A 22,292-nucleotide genomic window follows, 5' to 3' on the forward strand; every position below is an offset into this window, starting at 1 on the left:
CTCTTGGTGCGGATCGGCTTTTGACCATCGCCATCAAGTACGGAGGGACTGGTCTGTTCTTGGCTTTGTAGGCCAGCGTCAGGGTTTTAAATCTGATGCGGGAAGCAGCTACAGGAAGCCAGTGAAGAGAGCGCAGCAGTGGAGTGACATGGCTGAATTAATAATGACTTGATTAATGATCAGTGTAAAATTGAATCAGTTAAGGGTTGTAATTAAGGAAAGCGACTGACAGTCCTGCATTCATTACTTAATCAGAGAAACTTTAGGAGCGCGCTGTTGTCCGCGTGGGCGTCTGTCTGGGACTCCTGGTGAAATCCAGTCTAATGATGTGGAGGCCACGTCTCTTGAATGTGTTCTGGTTGCTCAGTCATATCAAAGCTTTGGTTCGGAGCTCGCTGGTACACTGAGGACTTCTCCGTCACGGTTTCACGCCATCTGGCCCTGTGAATACGGGCTGCGGACGGAGGGGTGTCATCATGTTACGGGCTCTGGCCCTCACAAAGGACAGCTGGTTAGCTCTAATCAGATGGTAGCAGGCGTGTGTGTGTGTGTGTGTGTGTGTGCGTGTGTGTGTGTGTGTAGAGTGCGCGTGAAAGGCTTTTTCTGGCCGGGGGAAATCTAGCCGCACCCCTTCGTCCCTGCTCTGAGGGGAAACACCTGCAGTGGGACTGTAGACCATCGGCCTAAGCTGCTGGACTCCCAGCGAAGGGACTGTCCGACCCCCCCCCCCCCCATCTGCTTTAGGAGGCTGACATTTAGTTTGACCATATGGCATTTTTAGCTTTTACTCTCAGCGACCGTTTGCATGCTGAATCAACAGGTAGATGTCCTCAGATAGCAGGACTGCTTTAGCCAGGTCTGAAAGTCTGAAAGAGGGGGCTGAATTGTAAGCCTCGCGCTATTTTCTGCTCTGCTAAAGCTCTGTATCTTTCCTGATGTTGGCGTGTTTGGCCATTACTTTAAGTCAAGTTTAAGTCTAATGATCACAGGGACATGTGGTATGGTGGAATTTCAAGGCTTCGCGTGTCTACCACCCAGATCTGTCACACAGTTAAACTGTACAATCCGCTGGGTTTAGATCATTTCGGTAATTGTGGAGAACGAATAAAAAATATTCCTTGTGTTCGGAGTCGCTGCGTGTTAGCGTTTATTTATCTTCTGTACACTGAATGGCAGTAGAAACAGAAAGTGGAGAAAAATGACTTCAGCTATTAGACGGGACGTCCCACTCAAGGAAATTATAAAATATAAATCAATAGAATTTAACGCCATTCTGCTCCCATTAGGAATTGAGAAAATGATGGTTTTTGAAACCCCTGCCATTGATCCCTGTGGTAGGCAGAATTGTTCCATATTAATCCTCCGAATGCCACTGGATCCTCTGAATTCTTCAAGTCTTCAAGAACTTGAAAAGTAAACAGTCCTTCATTTGTACTAACATTGCTGTGTGTTGAATTGACCTCATAAGAGATTATAAACCTTCACTTTTTCATGAAAAAAAAAAAAAACAGATGCTCAAGGCTCCTAAGAGGCCGAGCCGCCTAAACTTTGGCCCTGTCATTGGGAGATTTTATCTTTGGTGATGCCACAGCCATGTATGACTGAGAGTTCCAGAGAGAATAACTGGCCTTGCTATCTCTGGGTGGGTGGTTTGGGCTTCCTTCTCCCTCGATTACTCAGCACGTGGCAGTTAGTGACGTAGTGCTGGATGATAAGACCTCAAATCTATATCAAGATGAATTTAATATTTACATATACGATTTACAGTTAACGAATGACTATAGAAGCTGCTGGTGTTGCTAAGTTGGGTCAGTGTTCGAGATCCCCTCCATGATGCTGACTGGAGTCCGATACACACCGGTAGTATGTATAAAAACAAGAAGAAAAATGTATCAGATTCACAGAATTAAAAAAGTAAAAGAAAATTAGGACCATAATGGCACCATCCTGCAAAATATATGTTTTCTGCGATTATATGTATTGTGCCGTATTTTCACCGGGTTTACCCAGAAATCAGTAATCCAACATACTGTAATGATGCTTATAGATTTAATGTATATATGTAATATATAATAATGGATATAATATGTAAGAATGAAAAATGAGAACATTGTGAATTATATGACTTAATGATATACTATATGATTTAATGTATGGTGGTTGGTGTGGCACAACGGATAACACCACTACCTGCCACTGAGCTACCACACCATGTGGGAGATTGGGGTTCGATTCCCGGTCTGGGTGACTATGCTGCCCTACACCAATAAGAGTCCCTGGGCAAGACTCCTCACACTACATTGGCCCCTTCTCTGTAATACGAGTAACTCTGTAAGTCACTCTGGATAAGAGCGTCAGCTAAATGCCATAAATGTAAATGTAATGTAAATTTCATTTGCCTTACTTGGCATTACACGTCCTGCAGTGTGATTATTGCACATGCACACACTGTGATGACTGTGCTGAAACTATATGTATGTAAATATGGTTTACAGCCTTAATTGAAATAGTTTACCAAAACTGAGGTTGATTACAGGTTCAAATGTCTAATATGATTCATTTTTCGATTCATTGCCCAGCCCTACACATGCTAGCCTCCGTCACCTTCCCTGCACTGGTGCCATCATGAGATGGGAGAGTCCGAACTAGTGGATTGGAATTGAAAATGACTAAAGTTAAGGAGAAAATAGATTTTAAAAAATCTGCTAAAAATTTCTAGTGTGAGAAATATGAGAAATTAACAAAGAGCTTTTTGCATGATGATGGGATGTTATTGTCAACTTACTGCAATACTGCAAGCCGTTCTTAAGCTGAGTTTAAACAAATGGCCTCTCCGAATGCAGTTATTTGAAACAGCAGGTTACAATGGATTACGCACAAGCAACCAGTGTTTAAAAGTGACGGATTGAACTCTTGAAGGTTGGCTAAAACAGTTAAGTGCAGTTAACCCTGTGCCAACCATGCATTAGTACATAGAACTGATTAATGCAGCTTTGATGTCTAATTTGGACAATATTAATACTGTGACACATTAAAAACTACTGGTTTCTAATTGATATACGCCAATGCAAGTGAATTCCAGCAGCCAGCACATCTGTAAAACCTAAAAAAAACCCAAAAACAATTATTTAGGATTTTTTTAGAACTTTTTCAGCATGAATTTGGTGCGTTTGTGGTTTGTGTCCGTTTTTGTGCAACAGACAGATTCCTTAATAGTAACATCATCATTCATATTCCACTCCGTTTTTACCACCATGACAAAAATGACTGCAACACGAAATTTGTAAACCTCATTCCTTAGACTTGGACCTCCTACTGAAAAGCCCTGTATTATTAGCTGGGTGCATTGTTATGCTAATAGACCCTGAAACCTTTGAGCCATCCATCAGGGCTAGCGGGGCGACGGCGCCATTGTCCACTGGATTTGGACTTCTTTACTACTTTGGACCCCCTTAACCATTTTGTGTGTGACGGAACATCTGCACGGACGCGTAGATTGAATATGAATTTGATGCGCTAGCTGGATTAAAATGTCTTCAGGGAATCGAGGATTTGACCGTTTTGGCCGCTTGATTAGAGGAGCTGAGGTCGGTCATCTGTTTATTCATCACGCCTTGTGGTGCGGTCTTGCCCGGGACCTTCACTCTGCAGTGTGGAAGTTCAAAACCAGCTCTCTCTTTGCCTTCCTTTTCTGAGCTCTAATTGAAGTATGTCTTAAACAAGCGAGGTTCCACCCCGGGCAGGGTTGCAGTTGCGGTCCTGACAGCTCCTGACAAATGACGAATGGAAATGACCATCTGAAGAGCATGAAATGAGAGGCTATTTTTATTGGCTCTTAGAGGATCAGCGGCTGTTCCCCTAGTGAAGCTTTTTTTTTTTTTTTTCCATAGCTGGGCTTGTAAGCAAAGACATTATATGGAGAAGCCACATTAAGAGAGTGTGTGTGAGTGTGTGTGGTGTGTATGAGATTGAGCCCGCTAGCTGGGCTCTCTTTCAGCGTCTGACATCACCCTAGTGCTGTAATGCTCCATGGGATTGTGGTTGAGTCTCTTTTAAAACAAGCACAGTTACTGGAAATGAGTCGGCATGAAAATGCAGACTTTCGTTTGTGTTAACCTACGCCGAGGCAGCCAGCAGAACCAGGAGACGACGTTCAGGGACATTCGTGACAGAGGGGGGAAAAGTAGCGTATTTACCGCTGGCTTCATTCACATTAATGACATAATGAACTTAGTGATGTAAGTTGATTCTCAGAAGGTCTCGGTTTGATGGCATACATTCAGAAAACGAACCACAATAACCACTACTGTTAGTTAAGATAGTATAATGTCTAAATAAATAGTCATACACTGTGTCCAAATATTTATGGACACCCTTCATTTAAAGTACAAAGGCACACACAAAGATTGTCGAGCCCCTGTTGAGAAGTACTGCCAATAGAATAGGACTCTCTGGAGCAGATCAGTAAACATGAACCTGTTGGCACCATGCTGCCTAATGCCAGGCGTGGGCTAGAATGGGGGTATAGAGCCCCCCAGCAGCATTGAGCTGTGGAGCAGTGGAAGAACTGTGCTCTCTGGAATGATGGTGGTGCTTCATCCAATACTTTTGGGATGAGTTAGTGAGTTTGATGAGGTGGGGTGACCTCACTAACGCTCTTGTTGCCAAATGCAATCAAATCCTCACAGCAGTGCTGCAAAATCTGTTAGAAAGCCTTCTTCTCTGGATAGTAGAGTCAGTTACTCCAACAAAGGCAGGATCTACTGTAATTATAATTTCCTTGATTTTAGAAGAAACATTGAATGAGCAAGTGTCCCAATACTTTTGGCCGTATAGTGTGTGTGTGTGTGTGTATAACCAAAGTGATCAAAGTAGCCTCTGGCCCATTTTCAAACAGCTCTTTCTCTCAGAATTTCAGTTGTGTAGCTCACACAGCGCCGATGTGTAAAAGGAGGTTCTGAGATGATCACCGCGAGGTTACGCCGACTCCATCGCCATGGACTGTTTTTGCATCAGTAAGGGCCCTGAGATACGATAAGGTTACACCAGGTCATTCCGGGTCAGCCCGAGGTCCATCAGTCAGCCTTAGTTTTGCCTGTGAACAGTAGGAGTTCTCCAGGGTTCCACTCTAGACCCCTTACTCTTTGCTGAAGCGGCGCTTCTCTCGGTTTGATGGGATGATCTTTGACTCCTGACATATCCAGCAGCTCTTTGTTGTCTGGCCTCCACCTGCACGGTCCTGACCCACCGCTTTCACCCTTTAGCAGGCTTTTAAAACTTCTCCTAAGGAATGCAGCCATTGCAAACCATCCCTCAAGCATCTCCACTTCACTATGGCCACTTCAGTTGGTCAGTTTGACCCACCTTCAGCCTTTGCCTCTCAGTAGCCTTGCCACTTTTTGTGCCTCTTGTTCACAAGGCCTGGTGAGTTAAGTGCTTGCAGCAACCTTCTGTGAGTCCAGAATTGCATCAGTTATTCTGAGTCATCTAGACCCTCTGTAGATTCCAGTAACTCCTTGAGCTCCAGCGGCCACTCTTTGGCTGGATATGACGTTAACGTGGAGCATTTGTCTAAAGTCTCATCAAGGGTAATTCAGAAGTGTGCTTGTTACCGTATCATGCCGAGCTCTCTTTCACTTGCTATTTCTTCTCATAATATTTGTTCTGAGTAAAACTAGACAGTTTTTTTTTTTTCCAGATTGAAACAAACAATGTTTTATTTATCTTCATGGATTTCAGATTGGAAATTTGAGTCCGTTGAGTCAATCCACAAAAGTCCACAGGCAAGCTTTTGTTTAACCACCATATACAAACCGTTTCCTTCAGAGACATGAGCTTTTATATCGGACTCAGATATGATTCAGTTATTACTGGACATTGCTAATCGCCCTCACCGTAGTGATGGTCACAGATAAGGAATGTGGTTTCTTTTGTTGGATTGTAAGATCTCCATTCGAAAGTGCTGTCCACTGAATTTCAGCTGAACTTCATTGTCCTTGTAGCTTCATACAGATGTTTCCAAGCTTTCAAAGTCAAAAATTCTTGTTTTTTCTTTTTAACAAATGAACTGGACACATGTTTGAGCTTTGACAGACTCTCAGAGCTGAGCATCATCACACGCTAAAACCTTTTCGTCTCATATTTGAGACTTCTGCAACATCAGTGTGATATGACTATCTTTAATATTGATTATGAAATAATAAATAAATAGTAACAGTAATATGTAAAAACTTCATATACACCCAGATTTCTAAGGTTACAATGACTTACAGTGAAGTACACTTTTAGAGGCAGCTCTGCATCTAAACATAAAAAAACTCATATACAGTATCATTCAAAAGTTTGGACACACCTGGTTGGATGTATTTTTAAAAACATCTGATCCAACATCTGACCATATTTGTTTTATTTTATATTTTTTAAAGAGGACACTGGGGACACACAGGTATCCACCATAGTTAAGGGAGGGGGGGATGGTGGATACCTGTGTGTCCCCACTGTCCTCTTTTTTTTTTAATTTTTTTTTTTATGGTCACTAGCAGTTGGATCAGATGTTTTTAAGATGATTGGCACACATTCAACCAGGTGCATCCAAACGTTTGACTGGTACTTTGTGCGTTGAGTTATTTTTTATTATATATATATATATATATATATTATATATATATATATATATATATATATATATATATATATATATATATATATATATAATATATATATATATAACCAGGTGCATCCAAACTTTTGACTGGTACTTTGCGCAGTTATTTTTTATTATATATATATATTATATAATGTTATTATTTATTTATTTATTAATTTTTTAAATAATTAGCCAGAGTTTAGTCAAATAACACTGCAGTTTTAAAGAATTAGAATTTTCTGGCAGTGATCCTCTTAATGGAAGTTTTAAAAGTAAAAAAAATAAAAAATAAAAAAGTTACTAATTTTGGAGCATTTCTATTGGTCCATTCATCATGAAAGTCTGACACACTGTAAAGTGCAGAGAATAGCTGGCGGATGCATATTATGTCAAAAAAGGCTAAACAAAATGGAGATACAAGGATTTTCATGACAATGGACACATATAGCAAACATTCCCAAATGGATCTCTCTTATTTAGCCCCTAATTACTTGAATCCGCGGTGGCTCCCGCAGTTAGCTAATGGCAGAGGTATGCCATCAGAGTTCACTTTTAAGTCCAGTGACCGGTCAGTCTGATTGCAGGCATGGCAGTTTTACTGTTACTGTAACGAGTGGCAGTGCCGGCTCCACCGGTTAGCTGACACTGCTTGGAGCGCAGCCTGTATTCCACACCACTCGTAGTGTAAAGCACCGCCTCTCTACATGGACCCCCTCCACAGTCCCTATTTCTAACCCTCTTTATCCTCTCTCTCTCTCTCTCTCTTTTCCTCATGGTCCCTCTGCCTTATTCTCCTTCTCTTTCTGTTCGCTCTCCCTCTCCGTCTCACTCTCTCTGGAGGTTGTTTTGCAGCCCTGCCAAGTCCAGCTGAGCGTGTTTTCAAGCGGCTGAAAAGAATGAATTATGCAGCAGTAAGCATGCTTACAGCCGGCCATTTGGTGGCCCTTTGATCTGAGTGCAGGGTGTGCATGAATGCCCGTATTGTGGCGTTATGTGTACACTGTGTGTGTGTGTGTGTGTGTGTGTGTGTGAGAGTGTGTGGAAGAATAGGGAGGCCCAGGTCTGGGCTATAGGAGATTACAGTACAGGCACGTTGGGTAAAAGCTAGCTGGAGAAAAATCCCCAGACGCCGTTTGCTGGCCTGGTGTCACATGATGTTCTTATAGTCCAACAAAGTGCTCCCTCAGAGAGCTGGAGAACAGGAGCCCTCACCATACCTGTTAGAGCTCTGTGTGTGTGTGTGTGTGTGTGTGTGTGTGTTACATTTCTGGACAAAAAATATGTCCTATGTAGAAAACCTCCCTTGTGCAGTTTCCCTCTTGCATACATCTATACCCACGATTATACTTCTCAACAAGTGATTGATGATGATGATGATGATGATGATGACTTCTGGTCAAGATTAATTTAATTAATGAAATTATCTTCAGCTTGTTTGGAGGATGCAGTCACCTAACCCCTTCATGCCACGCAGCGTTTTCTAGGCACTTAACTCTCTCTTTTCTTCTCTCTGTAGGTCGGAATGAACTGATAGCCAGATACATCAAACTGAGGACCGGAAAGACAAGAACGAGAAAACAGGTTGGTTGTATGTGTGTGTGTATTTAACATGCCCCCTAAATCTACACACACTATATGTCCACATATTTATGGACACCCCTTCTAAAGAATGTTTTCAGCTACGGTACAAATAGCAAGTTGCACCCATTCTAAGTACTGCCAGTAGAATAGGACTCTCTGAAGCAGATACACATCTTAAACCTATTGGCACCGTGCTGCCTAATGCCAGGCGTGAGCTAGAGGGGTATAAAACCAAAATCCTCACTTCACCCTCGCTCTTGTCACTGAATGCAATCAAATCCTCACAGCAATGCTCCTCCAAAATCTAGTAGTACTCCAACAAAAGCAGGATAAACCCTTTTTTTAATACCCTTGATTTCAGAAGAAACTATGAATGAATAGGTGTCCCAATACTTTTGTCCATTTAGTTTATGTTACAATCACACAAGGCAGATGTGCAGCCCCAAGCCCGGTCATTTTATAAAGACGAACCTGTTTGTGTGTGTAACAGGTTTCGAGTCACATTCAGGTTCTTGCCCGGCGGAAGTCCAGAGAACTTCATGCTAAGCTAAAGGTATGTGCTGTTGTACTTTCTGATGTCATATATAATGTGTGTGTGTGTGTATGTTTGTGTTTGTGAACACTTGAACCCTGTATCTGTGTCCACGCGTCATTTGGGTGTGTGTGTGGATAAAGAGTCGGCAATAATGTATGCAGACAACTTCAGAAAAAGTTTGTCAAACCGAAAACTCAAACATACCGCCATAAATTCCCCAAAAAATAATAGTTTATCATGAAATCACCATGGAAACCACTATGGAAATCACAATGCCTTAGTTTACAATCAATCATTAAAAGTAGCTATTTGGACCATTGCTTCATTGCTGGATGGGCAAATGTTAGAGATTAACGAGCAACTAACTAGCTATAAGCTATAACTACAGAGTTCTGCACATTCTTTTCAGTTTCTTTCAATTTTCTTTTTGTCACTTACCTCCAGTGATGAGATGCAATGTGTCAAAACTGGCTGACTGAAATCAGCGTCAGTTTCTCATCAGCTTCTACACAAGATATTTTCTCCTGAGTGAACGACGTGCCAGTGTCACTGAGGCTATGTTCACAGCATGTCAAATCCGATCTTTTCGAAGCAGGTTTGAGTCACTTTCATATGTGGTCTTAGATTGGATACATATTCAATTTGTGAGCATGTGACATGAACAGAAACGGTCAGATCGGATTGCATGCATCTTTTTGCCGGTACGAATGCGCTTAGTGCTGACGTCATCAGCCAGCATCAGCAGGTGACGGTGGCAATTACAGCAAGGCTTGCAATGCGAACGTAGCCAGAAAAGCACAGTGCGAGCTCATAACGGCAGCCTGCAGCACTGAGCAGTAACTTCAGCTCTGTATGTTTAAAAGTCCTCACAGTTGGCCAAAGCAACGCCGTCATGTTCTATGTCAATCATTGCCGATATCCGATTACATCGCCCTGTCGTCCAGGCCTGGTGTGGATACCCTGCTGCTCGGCTGTGTGTAACCTAGTTCCCCTTTGTGTGTGTGTGTGTGTGTGTGTGTTGGCGTCCTGCTCAGTATGCACTCGGCCGACTCTAACTTCTTTTCTCCCGCATGTTTGCCTGTCCCCTGCTTCCTTCCTGTTCTCTACAAAAGTGTATTTGTTTTGGAGGGAGCTGCACTCTGCCGGGCATTGTAAGGACACCCTCAATGAAGCATTTAATGTGGACGCTGCTTGCCGTGCTGTAGTCGGGGTGCTTATTTTTTATTTTTTTGTAAAGTGCGTTCAAGGATGGTCACTGTCCATGTACAGCTTTGCCCTCAAGGGGTTCCAAAATAACATGTTTGTATGGAAAGGAATTATTTCACTTGTTGAAAAGCTTTCTGCAAGCGTCCAGATCATTGTTCATCAGTGATTGAAAGTCTTTCCTTCCTTCTTGATGGTGTCAGGAAGGGAACCGTGCTTTTTTAGACACTGACACATTACACGTAACTTATCATTAATGTTACTATTGGGGTTTAGTCTGAATTCAACCTTAAATTAATTACCTGACGAGTTAGTGATGATCTAGATTAACTGCCTTTAATACCATAGAATACTTTATATTACTGTCTGTCGGTTGTATTTACAAGTGAGGGCAGTAATAAATCAAGTGAATTGCGTTTCTGTTAAGTGTCTGATTTTGTTAAGTATTCAGAAGCTTTAACTTTTTAGTAAGCCACAAAAACCTGTAGCCAAATTATTCCTCTTTATTCCACTTTGACCCCTGAAGCTAAAAGAGCAACAATGCCTAAAAAAATAATCAGTTATTGAATGGCTGGTAACTCATGCAGGAGTGACAAGATTACTGAATCATCTCAGATACTGTATGTAAGCATAGTGATCGAAGTATCTCTTATCTACAGGTCTTTCTTATTATGCTTAGCCTATTAGAATCATACATGTTTGCAGCTAATTTCAGTTCATTTGTGCTAGAACAGGTATAATAACTTGTACTACTGCTCTCTTTGGAGCTGCGGTAATGAGTGTAGTTAAATTATGATTATTTATGTGGTTAAAATAAATGGTTTTGAGAAGGAAAACTTGGGTATTTGTTCAGCATCACCAACAAACAAACCTTTTTAGTATTTACAACATGTGAAAAGCTGGTCAGCTTTAGTAATACGTTCACTTACGTTCAATTGTATTCTCTCAGAATGCTTAAAGGCTTGACACAGGTATTAAGGAAAGAGCCTCAACTGTGTCCAGAAACCCGAGCCTATATGTCTTGTGACCTACAGTACTGTGAAAAGGTTTTAGGCACCTAATCCCTTTATTTAACCCATTTTAACCCGTTTTTTCTGTAACTCATGTACCATTTAAGAAAGTGTTTTAAGGATGCACTGTATGTTGTGGAAAAACAAATTAGTAGACAAGTTTGATGAATCAGTTAAATTAAACCAGAATGTTGCGTCACTTTCAAAGCTGAACGTTGAGACTGTACTTGTACTGGTCATGTCTCTCATCGATACGAGAGTTTTTACAGTAGAAGCTCCAGATCTCATCAGAACAGATAAAGCAGATGAACATAAATCCAGTAAAAAGGAGAAACAAGAGCTTCTCATTCTGAAGAAAGTAAGTAGTGAGATCTTGTCGGTGAGCTAGTCTGAAGAACAGAGCTGGCTCGGTTCCTCCAGGTTTCTCCTGGACGCCCCCCAGTCCAGCCAGCACAGCGTGGAGGATGTGTTCAACTCCAGCAGCAGCAGCAGCTCATTTACCATCATTAAGCTCTGATTTACCATCAAACCAGGTGTTGATCTGAGGAGAACTCTAAATAACACTAGACTCCATGAGAGAGGAGAACTTTGGAGATGTTCTAATGATGAACACAGTGATAGAGAACCAGCACCACTCACCATTCCTTTCTGTAGGACCGTTATTAGTGATTATTCTAATATCAGTGTTTTACTGAGCAGATAAACACTGACTGACCAGATCAGCAGCTTTACGCTCTTATTTCCACAGATGCCTTAAACGCTTGCACAGTTCTGTAGATGTAAGGTATTTTTAGAGATTTTTACTTTAAGGTTTGTATTATGATGTCTGGCATGTTTTCATATAAGAGGGCAAGGTTATTAGCCAAGAATTTACAAATCATTAGTAAAATACTTTAAGCAAACTCTCCCCTGATTGGAATTTTAATAGATCAGATGGTCTGACTGCATACATATTAATACAGCTTTTCATATTTTTCTTTGTAACGTCGCATGTGAACAAAGCCTATATAAACCTGGCTTTTCACTCAGCTTTTTAATGTGCGAAGGCATCTTAAGCAAAAATCTGCTACACTTTCATGAAAGCAGTTTATTCACTGGTCATTTCAACCTCCGCTCATTCTCATCAGTGTGAATTCACACACTTCAGCTTACGAGCCAGACTTCACCTAATTACTGCTCTCTACGTTCTGCGCAGGCTGCGCTGCGTGCCAGTAATTTCATTAATCTCCTGAACTGCTGATGAATTAGCAGCTTCATCTCCAGACCTTTCTGTCTGATATTTTTTTCTTTTCTTCTTTTCTGTAAGCCGTGACTTTTGGTGTGAATGAAGATGATCTGAAAACGTGCCGTGGTGTATGGTTGATGGAGACGCTTCGTTCTTCAGTCCTGTGGTGATGGTGGGGGGGGTTACCTGAGGGGGGTCACAAAGCTCAAAAACAGTTTAGATTTGCCTTGTTGAACACAGCATTCAGTTTATTTACCTTCCTGCTTTTTAGGTTGTGTAAAATATTGGAATTTAACGAGTTATAAATGATATTTGTGTGTACGTGTGAAAGGCCGTTAACATTAGGATACACAGCATTTGTTTGCCATTGATAAATCCACATAATTAATTAATTTTATCAATTAAATTTAGTGTTAAAATTGAACTTAACTAAAGGCCTATTCACACCAATGGTGATTTTATTATTATAATTATTATTATTATTAAAGGTAAAGGTGCATGTATTTGTCACTGTACAGTGTACTCTGTACAGCGAAATGTGTCCTCTGTATTTAACACATCTGTGGTAGTGAACACACACACACTAGTAAACTAGGGGCAGTGAGTACACACACCCAGAGCGGTGGGCAGCCAACTCCAGCGCCCGGGGAGCAGAGAGGGTGAAGGGCCTTGATCAAGGGCCCAACAGTGGCAGCTTGCCGAGCCCGTGAATCGAACCCACAACCCTGTTATCAATAACCCGGCGCTCTAACCGCTGAGCCACCACTGCCCCTAATATTATTATTATTATTGTTATGATAAAAAAAAATCGTATACAGATTTTTAACATCGTGGAACCATCACACACCGAGTGTGATGTGTTTTTTTTGCCTTTGGGTCTATAAACTCTTAGATAAATATAACTCTTAAATTTCCACTTTTTTATTTTCTCTGCTCCTTGTCCTCTTTTTTGCTCTCTAGCGCCCATTATTAGTCCCTCCACGAGAGTTCATTAGTGAAAGAAGCTGTAGGAATGTGCCAGGAAAACATTCCCCACACCATTACATCACACCTACTGACTGAGGAGGTGTCCAGATGTTGTTACTGAAGAGCTCAGAAGAGCTTACTACAACGTTCTAAAAATTTAGCCCATACAAGAACACATGTGTGGGCGGAGCATGCGTAGGTCACAGGTGTGGTCAATCAAATTCTCACAGCAATGTCCCAAAATCTAGTAGAAAGCCATCTTCCTTGAAAGGTAGAGACAGCTACTCTAACAAAAGGAGGTCTATTCAAAGGTCTACGTTTTTTGCCTTTGGGTCTATAAACTCAATAGCTCTCAAATGTCCACTTTTTTATTTTCTCGGCTCCTTGTCCTCTTTACCTATCTAAAAAATCTATCTGACAGTAGTTACTATACAAGAACACGTGTGTGGGCGGAGCATGCGTAGGTTACAGATGTGGTCAACTCGTCAATCAAATTCTGACTGCAATGTCCCAAAATCTAGTAGAAAGCCATCTTCCGTGGACAGTAGAGACAGCTACTCCAACAAAAGCAGGATGTACTATTTTTAAATATATATCCTAGATTTCAGAAGAAACAGTGACTGAGCAGGTGTCCCAATACTTTTGCCCATATATTGCATTCAGTCTTCAAGAGAGTGTGGTGGAGATTACACTGTTAAAAGTATCTTTGAACCTTTTGGAGGTTCTTTAAACTGTGGAGCTGCTTCTGGGGAAACATGGCCTGGTTGTGCATTACAAGGACAGTCTGATTAAAATGAGTCCAATCTGTTTGTGTACAGGTCACTAATTTGGTGAGTACCCATCCTAATGTATGCTGTTGCTTTGCTGTTTGGCCTGTGGACGGCAGTACAAAGCTCTCCAGCTCTTTACAGTTCCACTACGCTGGGCGCTACTAAAGACCAGCTTAGGCCCTGCTGTATACCCAGCTTGCTGTATTCAGAAGCCCTGACTGACCGTTTGCCTTCGTCGCTGTTGTCGTGAGAAAACCTCCAGAGACCAGATGAGACGTGATTTTATTGTATGGTGTGTTGAGGAGGTTGAGGGTTCCAGTTCTGCGCTGAACTGGTAATGTGAAGAGCTCCTCAGCTCACTTCAGCTGAAATTTAAGTTGCGCTTTTTTTTTTACAACAGATGTTTTTTACAAGGCGGCTTTGGAGAATTCCACTGCTGAACAGCGCTTCAAGGTGTTTCATAGCTTTTGTTTAATCTAACAGGATATTTTTGTGCTTACTGTGGCAGCTTACCATCTGCTTTATGTGTAAATTCAGGATAATGACATCATGGGTTAAGAGGTTTTCTCAGGAGAGCAGCGATGTGCTCCAGTTGACTCTGCTCTGCTCTACAGCCTGTATAACACAACAGATCTGAGCTCCTATCTCGCTGAAAAAAACTGCTGTCCTTAATGTTTGCTTCCTCCACTTCCCATACGCTAAAAGGAGAGGACCGTCTGAATAGGGTGCATGGTTAAGTGACCCCTGCTGTGGTCTCTTTTTTCCCCCCTATTTCTGTTCTTTATTTTTCTGAAGTCATTCAGCAGCTAAATGATGCCGTCTAAGCAAGCCAGAGATGTAGAGTGCCGTAGTAATTTCATCATTTCAAATCTATGAAATAATAGTAACTAGTAGAACAAGGAATATATTGTTGCTGTCGCATAAACCTTGTATCTCTACTTTTGCGGCCTTTCTATTTTCGACATGATATGTAAAGCTGGCCTTTCTTTTTTTGTGTCAAAAATTTCATGGACCAATAGAAATGCTCCAAAATGACTTGAATAAAATCTTTTTTTTCCGCCCATTGACGTCCATTGAAAGTTAGGATGGTTTCTTCCACTTCCTGTAAAGCTGACATTTTGGAGATACAAGGGTTTTGCATGACAGTGACTATAAGCCAATCAGCCGTAACATTGAAAGCACTGACCGGTGAAGGGGTGGAAATACTAGGCAGTAAGTGACCAGTCAGTTCCTGAAGGTGGGTCAGAACATCAACCCTGGTAAACCTCAGGCGGTTCTTGTGAGGTGATCCCGGGCTGCAGTGGTCAGTACCTACCCAAAGTGCTCCAGGAAAGGACAACCAGCTGAACCAGCGACAGGGTCATGGGCACCTGAGGTTTACTGATGCAATCTGTGAAGATCCCACCTCACAACTTGCAGGACTTCAAGGATCGGCTGCTAATGTCTTGGTGCCAGATACCACAGACAGACACCTTCAGAGGTCTTGTGGAGTCCATGCCTCGAATGGTCAGGACTGTTTTGGCGGCATGCGGGGGACCTACACAATGTTAGACAGGTGGTTTTAATGTTATGGCTGATTGGTGTGTGTAACTTTAACGTGTAGCAGAGTAATAACATTTTATTCCAAGTAGTTTTGGAATTACTTCTGCTGGTCCATTCATCGTTTCTCCAAAAGGAGGAAAGAACTAATGGAGTTCTGAGGTTTGGCTGCAGATTCTGTCTGGCGTTTGGACGCTGAGCAGAGTTCGTCTTGTTAAAAGCATGAGATTGTACTGAGTTAGCCCCTCAGTGCATTGAACGTATGCCCACTCCTTTTCCTGTCACTGCATGCAGCGTGTGTTCTGTCGATAGCCGTTTCTGCTGCATCCCTCACGGCGTGACAAACACACACACACACACACACACACATTAACACACACACACTTTGTGGTTAAAACCTTTTTTCCTGTGTTGTTGAAGGATCAAAGCGTGAAGGACAAAGCGCTCCAGAGCATGGCGGCCATGTCTTCTGCTCAGATCGTCTCGGCCACGGCCATCCACAACAAGCTGGGGCTGGCAGGCCTTCCTCAACCCAGCTTCCCCGGAGCACCAGGGGTAAGAGTAGTCCTAAAAAAAAACACCCTAAAGACACCCCTAAACCCGTCAGGCTCCTTCTCCATAATGACGCCATGGACAGGGATTTACAGCATAAACATTTCCGAGTGCTGAAGCAGGAAAGCTGGAGAGTACATGAATATAAATGCCCAGAAACACAGCAGCAGTTACACGGCAGCTTTGTACTTACACTGGGAATCCAACTGACGGATGGAGGCATTTGTGCTCTGCGAGAGGAGCCAGGTTTCGTTCTGCTGCTGTATGTAGTGTGACTGTTTTCTGTTTCTTTCTTTCGTTCTCAATCTAGTTTTGGCAGCTTTCAACGGGGCATCCGGGATCTTCACAAGAGTGAGTAAAGCTTACCTCTACTACTGTACTGTAACTCTATCCTACTGACTATTGATTAGATTTAGTAGTCAGGTAAAGTTTTTGTTTTATTGAAAAAGGCCAATAATAACAATAAATAATAAACAATAAAAAAACATTTAAACATTTAAAGTGTACCAACAAGTCTATAAATATGAAATATTTATATTTACATTTACGGCATTTAGCAGACGCTCTTATCCAGAGCGACTTACATACATATTTATATATATATATATATATATACATACATATATTTTATATATAATAAAAAAATAATATCAGGTTTCACTTTTTACTGCAAGGCAGGCTAGTAGTAGATTTTTTTATAACAGTATCTTTATGCAAACTGACGAATAATCTTTACTCATCCATCTAGAAGATACCTGGTTTTCTTAAGTTATCATGGTAGACTTAATGATATATATATATTTCTTTCCCTGTCCTGCAAAACCTTGCATCTCTAAAACAGCAGCTTTACAGGAGAAGAAAAAAAAACATATCTTTCAGTGGAAGTCAGTGTAAGAGGTTTTATTTAAGTCATTTTGGAGCATTTCTATTGGTTGGTTACTTAATCATACATAGTGACACTTTATAAAGAACAGCCAGATTCACAATATGGAAAAATAGAAACAGAAGGTTTGGTCTGACAGTAAAATGATGTCTCTCTGTGTGGTTAATAATAGTGTTTCTGCAGTTTTCTGAAGCTTTAGGCTTAATTCACATTCTTCTCCTGCAAAGACTTTGCTATGCCTGAGCTAGGATTGAATTCCAGTTGAGAGTGTAATGTGGTTGGAGTAGTATGAACATACAGTATAACTGTAGTCCAGTGGGAAAAGGGGTGCAGGGTACAACAATAACTGTCCGTTCTGTCTGTTTACACAGCATTAAACCTTTCGCACAGCAAGCCTACCCCATTCAGACTGCCACGGCTATATCAGGTACATAGTTTGTCTTTACTTCGTTTATGTTGAAAATTGACATGTGACCTGACTGGCAACGGAAACTGAGTTATGGTATACGGTGTGTTTGTCTGTGTTAGGTTTTGAGCCCCCCACAGCGCCTGCAGCCACCCCTCCAGCATGGCAGGGTCGCTCAATTGGCACGACCAAACTTCGGCTGGTAGAGTTCTCTTCATTCTTGGAGCAGCAGAGGGACCCAGAGTCTGTGAGTGTATATATATACACACACACACACACACACTTTGTGTGCAGCAGCAGTGACTGCTGTTCCAACTTATTAGACTATGTGTGAGGAGAACATGCCCTCTATACTACGCTGAAGGTAAAGGGGTGTAGTTTGGCTTATTGTGGCCTATGGCTTCTATGCTGTGACTTTGTTACCCTCCTTCTCCTAAAGCAGAATTCAGTGATCTATCACTTTGGCAGTGTGCCTATGAAATGTTTTTAGCTCTGATCTACTGAGACAGCAGCTATTAATCTAGTGTACGCAACAGATAAATGAAATGATTTGTATTCTTGATTCAGTTGTCTGGTAAAAAAGAAAAGGCAAAGTGGTAGCTTGGTGCTGGGAATTGGTCGCTCAGGAGGTCAGATTGTGTTATTAATAAAATATAAAATGCTCAATTCCTTGAAAATTGCAGTGCCTGCTGATATATCCAAACACACAGGCAGTTCTTTCCCCATACCTCTTTTTTTGTTTGTTTAATCTTTAACCAAGAAAACAGGATGTTTAGTTTAGAAAATATATTTTCTGGTATCATTTTGACTATTTTTATACATATACTTACATATCTTCTATACTATCTACACTTATACATACAGTACTGTATAAAACTCATTAAACATCTGGTAATATTCCAGACTCTCTGTGGATAAAACAATATAAAAACACCACTATTATATAAATACAATTAAATAATATATGAATATATTCATTTAATATTAATTAATAATTTCCACCGCTTCCTAGAGGAAACCCAGTATTCCCAGTTGGTTTAACTAATCAGTCTTTTATTGAACACAGCTGCACAGTGTCTGGAGTCCACACTCAAACCTGTGGTTCTCTAACTGTGTGCTTTTAACCAACATATCAAGAACGAGGAATAATTTGTATATTTACTGTATTGGTGATAATTTGTATTTGTTCTAATATTAAATCGTATTTAATAAGTAAATCACATTTACTGCTGATATTTGTTGTATTTTTTTGTTTGTTGCACATCTAAAGCTAAGATAAAGAAGATTTTGCTGTCTAAATGAAGATATATTGTCTGTCACGCTGCCCTAACTTTTCTCATTACAGCACATTTCCCCCTCACAGTCGCAGTGAAACGAAACACACATGGATAATTTATGTCTAATAGTAGTTTTTGTTTGTTTGGGGTTTTTTTGCAGTACAACAAGCATCTCTTCGTACACATTGGTCAGACGAACCACTTGCACAATGATCCACTGCTGGAGTCAGTGGACATCCGTCAGATCTACGATAAATTTCCAGAGAAGAAAGGAGGCCTGAAGGATTTGTTTGCGAAAGGACCACAGAATGCCTTCTTCTTAGTGAAGTTCTGGGTGAGTCAGCGCTCCGTCCTGCACAGTACTGTTAAACCTGTCACCGCAGACATGACCCAGTTCTGCTGCTTGTTTTACAGACTGGTGAGAGATTGTGTTCAATTGAAAGTATTATATATTATGCACAGTCATGTGAAAAAAATTGGACACCCCAATAAATATTTAGCTCTTTATTAAAAATGTGGACATTTCAATATTTTATCTTCTTTCAAACAATATCTGTAGATATCAGAAGCAATGACATCACCTTCGTAAAAACCATCTGCACTTGGGCTGAAATTTATGGGATGGTCTCACCTGGTCGTAAATGATTTAGGAACGGCTATTTTTTTTTTTTTTTTTTTTTTTTAAACACCTTCTCCGACTCCTCTGTATCTCCAACCTACTTTCTGAAGGCCTCAGAGAGCTCTCTGGATCTGGCCATGGTGATCTTCTTCACCCCTCACTTCAACCATCAGGAGTAAACTAGACTAAACGTCTGAGCTTTAAACAAGACAGACTCCTCCAGAATAATCCTCTCCAACCATGCTCTGATCATCTGCAGCTGATTCTGAATTTAGACACTTTTAGTAGTGGTAAATACATTCTAACTAATAATATATAGTAATATTATTATATGAATATATTCATACAAATAATATTGTTATGTTTAATATGAATATTATATTTATTGTTCAGCATTTTATCAAATGTATGTGTTTAGTTTAAGTCTGCATGTTTAAACAAATTATTTTCATTATTATTAATTGCATTATTTATTACTTTAAACTGAGAATGATTCCTCCAAAGACAAAGCAACATTCAAAAACCTCAACATTTATATATTCACCAGAAACCTGAATCATTAAAATGACAACAAAGGATTTTGGTATCCTTACAGTCTTCATGTGGCCCCAATACCTATATTAAATCTATTGATAGACAGCAAACAGTAACAACTGATACCTTGACCTTCATTTATTCTGTATTTATTATTTCCTGATTGAGCGTTTGAGGTGTAACAGTGTGTGTACTAAAAATAATCATATTAGCTAGCTAGAATGGCAAATACTGAGGTGTCACAGAGGTGGTTCGGGTAGAATTGGACACAATATTATAAAATCCACAGAAGCTGAGAGTTAGATCAGAGACGTGGTGTTGTGAGTGTTCCTGGTGCTGCATCTTTCAGTGCTGGTCAGCGTAACGATGGCTGATGTGGCGCGAGAGTGCCGGGGGGTGAGCAGTGGAGTTGTTGTGCGCTGTGCTGTTGAAATGGCCCAGTGCTGCAGGCAATACAGAGGCTTTGTTTAAACACCTGCCTGTCTGGGCCACAGGTGCTGCGGATCAGGGACCTGAAGAGCAGCATACATTCTCTCTCTCTCTCTCTCTCTCTCTCTCGCTCGCTCTTTCTCTGTCTCTCTGTCCCCCTCTCACACTGTTCCCCTCTGTCTCCTATCTCATTCTCTCTCTTTCTGTTGTCCACTGTTTTCCTGTCACTCACCCTCCCCTCCCTCTCTCTCTTCCTCTTTCCTTATTTTTCCCCAGTCTCCCTCTCCCAGACACTCTGTCCCTCTCTAGAGGGCTGTCTAACATGCAGTGGACCTCTGGCACCACTCTCTGGAGATTCACACTCATTACATCCTCAGAGTGGATGGTGACCACTACCTCTAGACTTGTGTGAGGGATTAGATGTTAGAGTAGAAGGTTTCTGACACCTCAGCTCATGTGATATGTGGAGGCATGTGAGTTTTGTTAGGTGCAGATACAATAACCATGGGTCTTATTCTCTGCGCCCCCACCTTCTCCTTTTTTTTAGGTAAATAAGAAGTGTCTGACATTCTCCAGTGTTTAATTATTTGGGGTTTACAAGGACTGTGGGATCTCTCGTGATTCGAGCAGGGCTGTAAACAATAACTCTGACCTGGACTTTTCATTAGGACGTTTCTCAAGAAGTAATTTGCGAATATTTGTAGGAAGTTGAGGATGAGGTGGAGTTTTGATTATCCTTGCAGCATCCTGACCTGACTAACGCTCTTGCCGCTGAATGCCATCAAATCCTCACAGCAGTGCTCCTCCAAAATCTAGTAGAAAGCCTTCTTCCCTGGACAGTAGAGGCAGTTACTCCAACAAAAGCAGAAACAATGAATAAGCAAGTGTCCCAATACTTTTGACCACATAGTGTATACCATATAGTGTGTTTTTCTAAATTGGTATACTGTCTGATCTAGATCCAGTAAGATGATTCTGATCAAACAGATCTTGATCTGCAGTTTAGGAGTGAGGTTCAGATGGTTGTAGCTGACTGAAGTGTTGTGATCTTGTGCCTCCTCAGGCGGACCTCAACTGTAATCTTCAAGAGGATTCTGGGGCCTTCTATGGCGTGACCAGTCAGTATGAGAGTCCAGACAACATGACCATTACCTGCTCAACCAAAGTGTGCTCTTTCGGCAAGCAGGTGGTGGAGAAAGTGGAGGTGAGAGATATCCCATGCAGCGCAGACATGGCCTCAGTCAGAGTGAATCATGTTGCTGCGAGTCGAAAATGTATTGGATTTCAAAACCATGTTTGAAAGAGGCCCAAATCTGATTCAGTGCGTTTAAGCCGTTTACACTCCCACACAGAACACATCTGACGAAAAAAATAGACCATAATTGGACCACTTTTACCTGCTGAGTAAACGGAATCCATTTAATGAAATTTGAGCATATTTTTGACTATTTTGATTTATTTACTCAATTTGACTGAATATAAGAATATGTAAATGTAACTTATATATATATAACTTGCATATATATATATGTGCCATTACTTTTGCGAGTAATTATTTATTTATCTATTTATTTCACTATTAAATTAAGCAGATAAACAGCAGTTTTGCTTTAGAATGTGCAGAATTGTGTGTCTGTAGAGGATAACGAACTTTTTTACACTTAGAAAATCAACAAAACCTTTCATTTGACCTGGATTTTATGCTACTAGGTACTAGTTGGTGCCTACAGGCCTTCCTTTGTTTTCACATAAGCTATTGCTTTTGGATGCTGAAGGTTTTGAGATGTTCAGCAGCTCTGAAAGTTTTGCTTCACCCCACAGACGGAGTACGCCCGCTTTGAGAATGGCCGATTTGTCTACAAAATAAACCGCTCGCCCATGTGTGAATACATGATCAACTTCATCCACAAGCTCAAGCACCTACCCGAGAAGTACATGATGAACAGTGTGTTGGAGAACTTCACCATCCTGCTGGTAAGTCTGGTCCTCGTCTGTGAAGCGGGACTAAGCACTCAGAGGGCCAGATGTAGGAATGTTATCAGGGTTTATTCTAATATTAGTGTTTTACTGGAGAAATAAACACTTAGTGCTTTTCAGTGTAATTTTGGTGAGTAAGC

General features: G+C 41.1%; 1 protein-coding gene across 3 annotated transcripts in view; it reads left to right on the top strand.

Moving 5' to 3' along the window:
• Window positions 1–22,292, top strand: part of tead1a (TEA domain family member 1a) — a 72,998-nt gene that overhangs the window by 44,647 nt on the left and 6,059 nt on the right. For all 3 annotated transcript variants that reach the window (XM_072663009.1, XM_072663008.1, XM_072663010.1), the window contains 9 exons: window positions 8,163–8,227; window positions 8,718–8,780; window positions 15,896–16,030; window positions 16,338–16,378; window positions 17,282–17,337; window positions 17,439–17,563; window positions 18,754–18,927; window positions 21,239–21,379; window positions 21,997–22,149. In XM_072663009.1, the coding sequence (XP_072519110.1) occupies window positions 8,163–8,227; window positions 8,718–8,780; window positions 15,896–16,030; window positions 16,338–16,378; window positions 17,282–17,337; window positions 17,439–17,563; window positions 18,754–18,927; window positions 21,239–21,379; window positions 21,997–22,149 (953 nt within the window). The remainder of the gene's footprint in view (window positions 1–8,162; window positions 8,228–8,717; window positions 8,781–15,895; window positions 16,031–16,337; window positions 16,379–17,281; window positions 17,338–17,438; window positions 17,564–18,753; window positions 18,928–21,238; window positions 21,380–21,996; window positions 22,150–22,292) is intronic.

The sequence above is a fragment of the Salminus brasiliensis genome, chromosome 19 (assembly GCF_030463535.1).
Source record: "Salminus brasiliensis chromosome 19, fSalBra1.hap2, whole genome shotgun sequence".
Taxonomy (NCBI): domain Eukaryota; kingdom Metazoa; phylum Chordata; class Actinopteri; order Characiformes; family Bryconidae; genus Salminus; species Salminus brasiliensis.